General features: G+C 35.1%; 1 protein-coding gene across 1 annotated transcript in view; it reads left to right on the top strand.

Moving 5' to 3' along the window:
• Positions 1–1,193: 1,193 nt before the first annotated feature.
• The window catches only part of VTI1A (vesicle transport through interaction with t-SNAREs 1A), a gene marked incomplete at both ends in the record, with an annotated part of 11,300 nt that continues 2,830 nt past the window's right edge, over positions 1,194–9,663 (top strand). Inside the window, 2 exons of the mRNA XM_010074600.1 lie at positions 1,194–1,271; positions 7,536–7,556. Of these exons, the coding sequence (XP_010072902.1) occupies positions 1,194–1,271; positions 7,536–7,556 (99 nt within the window). The remainder of the gene's footprint in view (positions 1,272–7,535; positions 7,557–9,663) is intronic.

Genomic DNA, 9,663 nt, shown 5'->3' on the forward strand with positions numbered 1-9,663 from the left:
TGGTGGGTTGTTTCCTGTGCTCCAGTCCCAACACATTTTTTGGCATGATTATCCAATTAGAGAAGTTTTCGGGAGGGATTTGGTTTTGCTAAGTTCCTCCTGGTAGTGACTGCCACAGCAGAGTGTGAGGGAAGCTCCCATCCATAGAGGAAAGCCCTACAGCTTAGTTCTTGCTACTCTTTGGTTTCTTTGTCTGATGAAGTGTAAAACTTGCATAACTACACTCAAATGTAAGACAGTTTTAGACAATATGTTAAAAATCCTTTCTGTCTTTTAATGGTGAATGTAGGAGTATTAACTGACTATGGGCTTGTAATTTGGCCAACAAAGAAATTGAAAGCTGGGCTAATGTTCTCTTTATGGACTTCCCTGTTGTTCCATTGAATGTTGTGCTACCTTGGTAATCTTCAGACATTTGCTTTCCATTGCTCAGCACTTGATCTACTTTAGAATCAATATGATGGTTGGTTCATGAGCAAATCTGGTGCTCATAAGCTCTAAATAATGACTGTCTGTCATAACCATTTAATGAATGACTCTGTCAGTTTTGTGGTGTTCCCATGAACTGCTGTAAACTGCTCTTCATACTGGTGTTTTCTCTGCTTCCCTTGGTGCTTTGATTTCTTGTCGTTTTCTTGTAGGCCTTCATAGCCTCAGCATCATAGGAAACACTTGTTAATTTTCTGCGTCTTTAAGTTCATCCAGTTTTGCCAAATGTGTGTTGTTCAGATTTTGGTGGGTTTTTTATATGGGAAAATATCAGTCTTCCTTTCCTATTTAATGGTATCACTGCAGTGTTACTCTGGGTTCAGCGGCCAGCTAGCAAGTGTTCTTCAGAAAAATGTATTTGGTTCCTACACGTGCATTTCTTCAGTGCTTCTGATGTTAGTGTATATTGCCTGTTACCTAATTATCAGATCTGGGATCACACGTTATGTATCTTGAGCTTCGCTGCAGCTGCTTTCATTGCTGAAATGTTGAGGATGTGACTGTCTTAGAAGTGGTAAGGTTTTGCCATGCAGTTTTGTCAAAATGCAGCAGTTCAAGAACTTTTTAATAACTTTTACTTGCAGATTGTTTCTTTTTATCAAATAGGTATCCATTAGGGGGCTCTCGAGGTTTAAGATGATCAGCCTTGATACCAATGGCTCCGGAGCTTTACTTCCTAACCCTTTTTTCTTTTTGTTTTACAGAAAAGGTCACGGATCGCCTACAGTGATGAGGTGCGGAATGAGCTCCTAGGGGATGACGGGAATTCCTCAGAGAACCAGGTAGGATGCTAATCAAGAAGCCCTAGTGGGTGGCTGGAGGGTGAAGGAGGTCACTGGCACACTAGGCTTCTCAAGCTGCTCCTTAACAGCATTAGCAACAACTCATGTGGAAGTGATACTGTTTAATGCAAAGCTGGGGTCTTAATCAACTTCAAAATGTTTCTTGGAGATCTTACATTTAACCCTTTAACTTGTGATCGCTGTCTGCTATCTTAAAAAAAATCTTTTCTTCTCTTTTCTTTATTATTTAATACTTAAGAAATAGTTTGAAACGTGCTGTTTGCCGACAAAGCCAAGGTCTTCACCTCAAACACATGTAAAAGGAATAAAAAAAGTACATAATGCAGCTTTGATAATAATGCAGTATAATTAAATCAACACTGACAGGCAAAACAAACGAAAGTGCCTCCTCCGAATTAGGCAGTACCCCACTCAGATTCCTTGTCCTTCCCTAAAAAGATTTTCTCTCCTTGTACCAAAAACACAAGTTGTACTAATAAAAGCATGCTTTCATAATGCATCTTGTACTAGAATGCAGAGTGCTGTCCATCTCTTTTAATGAAGGAAAGCTTGATAATCCTGAGGCTTTTTTAAAATCTTGTACCCGTATTGTTGTTCTGGACACTACAGTAAGAATCCTTCTAGACTACTGAAAATTATAAAGGCAACATTATATTCAGGGGACCTTGACCCACCTGTTAATATTTATTTTGGTGCTGAAACTTGTTTGACAAGCTCTGTCTGAAAGCAAAATGTTTTCTTTTTGAAAATCATGTCAGCTGTAATCAAAGAAAAGTGGTGCATTTTGAGCTAGAAGTTAGTTGAAAGTTTTCTTAAATATCAGATTTTTTTCTTTTGACCAGATAGAATTATTTAGGTAGTGAAAGTGAAGCTTGTTTAAATGATTACTTGATAAGTGCAATATTAAATAAGAAAATGGAACAGAACCATGTTCTGAAATTTTTCGTATCTTCTGCCCTCAATATAAGCTCAGTTCCACTCAGGACTGGAAGAAAGGAGGACTTGGAGACTTATCCCAGTACAATGAATTTTAAAATACAGGCCCCTTAAGCCTTAATTTCATACAGTGTAACTTTAGTACATACATTAATGAAATTATACATAGGAAGCTGTATATCTGTAGACTCTATAATGTACAGCACCTCTAATATCTATGTGAATGGTTAAATTTAATATATATTAATCTTCATATTTATATATCATAGAAAGGGGAGATGCCAAAATTTGTGTAAAATAGGAAGAAGGTTTTATCCCTAAATAGTGAGTTTATGGAAAGGATGATTTTGGGAAAAGAGTTTCAGTCTGCCTGTCATGATCGTAAACTCAGTCCTGTGAAAGTGTTAAGGTTCTCATTTTATTTCCTTTAAGGTGCTGGTATTTTTACATTTCAAGAAAAAATTGTGTGAATTCAGACATAAAAGGGCAATTGTGATAAGAAGCTTTACTTATAACAGAATATCTTATGTGTAGGGATGAGATAAAATATTTTATTTTCACTTTTTAAGGAATGGTTAAATAACTGTTTCACGTGAACTTTTTGCAAGTTATGATCTTTTTTTTCCTAAACTTAATGGAAGAAAGATGGTCTCCTCACAAGGAACCAGATGATAGTTTCAACTATTTGTCAACATGATTTTTTTCTTCCAAATGACCATTTCCTAAATGGAAGAAAATTTGGCGTGGTAAAAAGGAATTTATGTAGTAACCCAACTTGAAATTGTTACCCCTGTAGCTTTTGAAATTTCTGAATTTCTTTCTTTTCTTCCTTGAAAAATATTACAAAATATCACCATAAAGGAGTCAACTAACTTCCCTTAAATATGTGAATGCCAGTATTTTAAAAAAATGTTATTTATTGTGCTGTTCCAATGATCATTATTACAGTCTTTTTCTTAAGAAATATCATAATTTATATTTGTACATGTCTTACATGCATGTTATGGGTATGAGCAATTAGTACCAGAACTTCAGTCTGATGTTGAACTTATCAGAATGTGCAGCTGTCCAAATCAACCGTAAAGTTTGGGTACTTACCCTATAGTGAACATTGTACCTCGAGATATTTAACTCAGTAACCCCAGATCTAATACACTTCCACTCTTACACTTTATTATATCATCAGAAAGCTGAACTAGATGACAAAAGGATGCTCAGGTATAACTGATAGCCATATAAAATATTTGAAGGTGTTTCAAATTCTTGCTTTAATTTTGTCTGATGGAAATAAATACAGGTAGATGGACTGACCCTCACCCTATAATGGGACTTTCACTTATCAATCAGTTTGGGTTAGATTGAATTAGTTAGACGGAAAGGTAGTGGTTTTCTTTCAAAAAATCACCCAGCTTTGAAAGGGGAGAGGAGAGGAGAGGAGGGGTTCCTCTTCTGACAAAGGAGCTGTTGCAAAAAGTTGCCAGCTCAGAATTGCTCCTGTACCAATCCACAAATATTGGTAAAATCTGCCAATAGAAATGCTGAATATATGGTTAGACTGGGGTGTTATGCAAGAGAAGTGAGATATGAGCTGTACGTTTTAGGTATGTTCTTTGCAAAAATTTGCAAACAGTTTTTGGCAGAGAGAAGAGAAAAAAGGAACTTGATGTATACTGGTTAGTATGACCATATCGAGTATCTAGAAATAAATGGGGCACAATTTGGATCCTTTCTTTATTCAACTTCTGTTTTTTGAGTTGAGTTTCAAAGGTACAGTTACACCAAGACACAGCCAAGTTATAAGCTGTAATGAATAGGGTCATAGGTTCGAATTTCCATTTGTTCTCCCAAGATGAAAGATTTAAGTGCAAAGAACATACTGAAGAATTAATAAGCTATGTTTGGTCTTTTGTCTTCTTTTCTCCTAAATGTCTCCTGTAAGTAGCTATCATGTGCAGATGACAACTTAGAACACCATGGCCTTACAGTGATTATACCAAGATTTACCTAATTTTGCCAGATAAAGCATCTAGAAACTTCTTGTAAGAAGTTATAAGAATCATACAATACTGCTCTTCAAAGTTTTTTTTTTTAAATAATTTTCATCTTTGTTTAATGAGAATGTGACATAATGCTCTTAATGCTTTTAGGATTTAGAAATGTCATTGCTTAGTATACATTAATTTTTTCTGAATTTGAATCTGATGAATGTAGTCAGGTGAGGCACATAAAGAGGTTGAGAATCAGGAGACATCCCTTCTCCCATCAAAAAAAGCCCCACCTCACAACCCAAAACCCAAAAACCTACTGTGTGCATTGGGTTGTTATTTATTTTCCAGGAGTGGTCTTAAACGGGCTCTGTTACTTTCAAGTTTTATTTGTCATTCTGGCCACCAACATTTATCAAATCCCTTGAAAGTTTTGAGCTTTTCAGTGCAATGATATACTGCTTGAAGTTGCGGCTTCACTTTAGTAATCATAGAACTGTTTTATGTGGCGATTCATGTGTTTTTAGAAAGTATATGTTGGGTTAAGTAAGAAATCCTTGTGAACCAAAATAGTGTCAGGAATTACCAACTTCCTTGAAATATAATAGTATTCCTTTCTCTTTCACAACTATGTTCATTAATAAGTTTGAATAAATTTACATTAGGTTAAATTGCATGTCCGTATATACATACACTGTATATGTGATTTGTGGTGAACAAATATTTTGTGGCTACTTAATTTCTGACTACAAAGTTCTGATAATATTAGATTTGGGCTTGCTGTGCATAAAGTGTGTCAAACTTCAGCTACAGACCAGGGGGTGAAGTTGGTCAATTTAATTCCCAAGATCTAAAGAAGGTCGGTATCATTTCATATAGCCCTGGCAGAGCAGATCATTACCAGACACAAATCTGTTCGTTACATGCCGAGGGTTTATAGCAAAATAAATAGACTGTCATCATAAGTTCAGAAAATTGTGTGTTCGACCCACGATAATGTGTAAAGGGCGTTTAATAGAGTTCAGCATTTATTCGTTATCTATATGCGGACAGAGACGGCGGTAGCGTTATCAGCTTTTTAAAAAAAATTCGGCAGTTTTCTGTGTCACGTGGCATGCCTCACAGACACACACACACACTCACACGCACACCCCACCTCGCTCCCTCGCTCTCTGCGGTGCAGTTTTGATTTTAGTCACAGCAGAAGGCTTAGCCACAAGAGATTCCACTGGTTCAAACCAGCGTAAACCAGATTTCTTTTTTTTTTTTTTTTAGCCTACAAAGGAACAGATTACCTCTTGTATCAAATCCTGTATTGCAAAAAAAAAAAAATCTTTGTTTCAAAAATATGCTGATTATCATAACCTAAAATGGTGGCTGCGCATGGCTTAATGCTGTTTACAGTTGAGCGGTGAGCGTCATTAAAATAATGTTTCAAAATAAAGAAGTAAAAGTAGCACATTTTCATCAAGAGCATTGTTAAATGGGGAAGAAATACATCTTTTGTTAATTTGAATGAATATCTTTCAGCCAATGTCAAAAAAAAAAAAAAAAAAAACCAAAACCCTCTCCCATTACTTAGCTTAGCTGCAAATCCCATGCAGAGCTTAAATTCAGCCATGCAGCACAAACAAGATAGAACATTTTTGTTTGGGACCTATTGAAAAAACAAATGTGCAGCATTTTAAAACTCTCATTGATTATAGCAGGGTGGCATGCCCAACCGGGCTCTATTGCGGGAGAGTAGTTTTAAACTTTGGCCCTTTAAGTATCATAGTCAACTGAAGAATGGTGGCCTCAGAAAGAAAAGATAGCTATGTGATCAACTCCCAGATCTTCTCTTTCTAAAGGGCCTTAATGTTTGCCTTTTTGGGGAAAAAAGGGGGGGAAATCTGGAGAAAGAGACCCATTTACGATAGGCCAAGCACTTGAATTTAAGTGCGGTTTGGCAAACAATGCAGTTTTCTTTTGTACCAAATTCTAGCAAAGTTCCTTTAGCTGCGCACCTAAGAGCCATTTCATTTTAAGTCAGTGTGGTAGTAGCCCTCCTAATTACATCTAGTTAGAGCCTCATTGTCCGTTTTGGGAACGGGGTGAGGTGTATGTTCAGTTTTAGACGAGCCTTATGGAACAATAGAGAATAATGAAGGTTCTTTTGTTTCCTTCGTGCTAGCGAGACTTTATTAGTAGTAAACATTCTCAGCTTACACACGTGTTGAAAATTAGTGTTATGAAACTGTAGGTGAAGTATCAGCATAAACTGAGATAATGGTGTAGCTGTTGTAATTTTGAATTCAACTGGAATCAGTGAGAGAACTGTAATTTTTTTATAAAGAGCCACTCTTACGCAGACATTTGTTGTGAGTAATTATACGTTTTGTTCCAGTACAAATAATGTATCTGTCTCTCTAAGGGGAGAGCATATTACAACATAGCTGGATAACCAGGCTGGGGTTTTATTTAGTTTTATAGTAAACCTGACAGAGCAATATTCTTAATAGTGTTCAGTTGTGTTGATTTTCAAGCATAAATTGATAAATAGAAATATATATACTATATAAGTATACACACACACACTGTGTATATATATATATATACATGCACTGTGCAGTGGTCTAGGATTAAAACCTGGAATGGGTCTTTTCTGAGGGAAATATGTTTAATGTTGTTCTCTATTCCTTTGTCTGTTTTAAATATGCTGTGCAATAAATCATAATTCTGAGCCATTTAACTAAGCTGCTTAATTTTTTTTTAACTGAAAAAAAACCTTCCATATGAGGTTCAATAATAAAATTGGATAATATAGTTACATTAGGACTCAGGTATATAAAAATTGAAATGCTAGTTACATGCTGTAAAGATGCAGTCACCTATTAATAAGTTAGATCTGGTAGTAAAATAAGAAATCAGTTGTCACAACTAAAATATACAGAAAACATTCTGAAAACTTGTATATACAAAACCGCTTCAGCTGTACAGTCTTCCAAGAGGAATAGTAAACTTGTTTTTTTCTTTATAATATAGACTTCTATGAAGTCATTCCCCTTTATTTCATGATAGTGTCTTAGATGTGGTTTAAAAGAGAATTTCACACTATTCTCTTTGTTTAATGTGACAGTGTGAGAAAGTGATCTTTATTCGTTCAAAAAACTCTGCATGTAGTCTATGTTTAGGTTCTTTTAATGTGTTTGTCTGTGATTTTTAAATGCTAAACATGTAAACAGATAAATTGTCAATGTTAATTCTGTATCCTGTCACACAACTGATCTTTCTTTCCTGCCATTTCTTTCCTTTTTATCTTTTTTGTGCGTTCATGTTGCAGTTGATAAAATTACGTGAAGAGGTGAGTACTTTCTTGCTTTTTGTTGTCTAGCTTTCCCTTTAAAGCTGAGTTTCTAAATCTGAAGTAGATCTTTTTGTTCATTGTTGCAGGGAAATCTACACAAAGCAAAAATATTGATTACATTGCTTTAAAATATTCACTGTTGTGCCTCTTTTTCCTTAATAATTGTATACTTACATAGGAATCTCTAGATCAAACCTTAGAAATTAACATTCTTTGATAGTGGAATTTTTTTTAAAGGCACTAGAAAAAGAAGGGGAAAAAACCCCTATTATTTGATCTCTGCTAGAATACCATGATCAAATCAGGTACAGTAATAATCGTGTTTGCATCACAAAATCTTTGATAGGGTAAATATATTTATTCACTGGTACGGAGAGTGAAGGGATTGCTTTGGTAAAAACCTGTGCTGAAACACTGTAAAAATTACTCAGTATATCACAGTGTTTTGAGTTTGGTGTGAGATATTCAAGTAGCTTATGTATTATATTGGAGATTGTATACCCACTGAAAATACAGTACAGGTAGACGTATGCACACATATCAATATTTATTATTTATTTGTGAGTGCTGTAGATCTGTAGGTGTAACACTAGAGATCAGTATTCCAGAACACCTTTCTTCCAGTTATAAAGTGACTCATAAATATTTAGAGAGAGAAGCATGTTTTAATGGTCAGTTCCTCAAATGTTTCAGTGTATTTTCTGAAATTAATCTCCTCTGTTACTTACTGCTGTAGCAAAGCAGGTATCTGAACTGCTTTTTTTATTATTATTATTATTTCCCAATAGCTGCCAAAAAGAAGATCTCACTATAAACCAAGATTACTTATAGGTCGGATTTCTGAAGGGTTTCATATGGAGAGTTTGAATAAATGAAGTATTGGAATAAATATATTTAGAAGCATGGGTATTTTAACATCATTTATTTGTCTGGTATATTCTTTTTGAAACATGTGCCCAGACATATCAGTAATGAATACTGAGCTATGAAGGAAAGGATTTGTAAGTTGGTGGTGACAAAGAATTGTAAAGTAACCAGATTAAGGACAATTACAATGAATTATTAAAAAAACAGTAAGATATTTGTGATATAAAGATTCTTTCACTAGTTCCCTGAATGCTTTATTTTTCCCTCCTCTTGTGGAGCTGATATTAATATGTTAAAGCTACAGAGTAAAACAGTTAACAAAAAAAATAAACAAAATAAACTTGTAACCACATGAAAGCCCTCCCACCACTGCTGAGCTCCCCTCCCCAACATTTCCAGTTTTTAAACAGATGACAATATTGTTGCAAGAGTTTCTGTAGCTTGATTTCTCAGATTTGTCAGAAGAACAAGGTCCGTTTGCTCATCTCTTTAATAACACCTGCATGTCTGCTCCTGTGCTTTTGTAAAAGAATGTAGTAGGATCATTTTTGCTTGCAAACATAGTTTATAGTTTTATAATCATAAAAATTCCTAATTTGTAAATTTGCTCTGAAAATTGAATCAGATATAAAGAACAAAGCTGCTACTTAACTGCTCTTCTTTTTGAAATAGCTATGAAGGCAAATAAGAAAATTCAGGATGTTATTGCAAAGGGCTGCAACTTGGGAGCTGTACTGAACTCAGTCATACCTTTTGGAGCTTATAAGTCCTCTTTGTTAGCCACCTAAACATTTTTGACATTACTTCTGGTAATTTTATTTTTTGCTTTTCCTTCTGGCCTCATAAGTTACTTTTTCCTCTCTTTGCATATTGTGAGAGCAGCAGCAAATGGTACTAAATAAAGGGATTTATTATTTTGTCTAGATCAAAATTGCACAGGTAGAGAGAGAAATAATTTAAAAAACAAATGTTAGCATTCTGTTCTCTGCACTTAGATATCCACTGTGTGTTGGATAGGTTGTAATTGCGATGGTGTTTGTATACCCAATGCAAAATGCACATTGCAGTTTAAATGAAGGCTGGTACAGTGACTCTGGCATAATTCTTAACTCGTCACATTGTGAAACATCAAGGCATCCCCAATTACAGTTCTCCTAAGGAGGTATGAACTGATCTTAAAAGAAATTGTGGTTTGCCATACTGTTTGTTAATAAAACCTGTGCTTCCTCTCATCACA

The sequence above is a fragment of the Pterocles gutturalis genome, unplaced genomic scaffold (genome assembly GCF_000699245.1).
Source record: "Pterocles gutturalis isolate BGI_N339 unplaced genomic scaffold, ASM69924v1 scaffold32181, whole genome shotgun sequence".
In the NCBI taxonomy this organism is placed as follows: Eukaryota; Metazoa; Chordata; class Aves; order Pterocliformes; family Pteroclidae; genus Pterocles; species Pterocles gutturalis.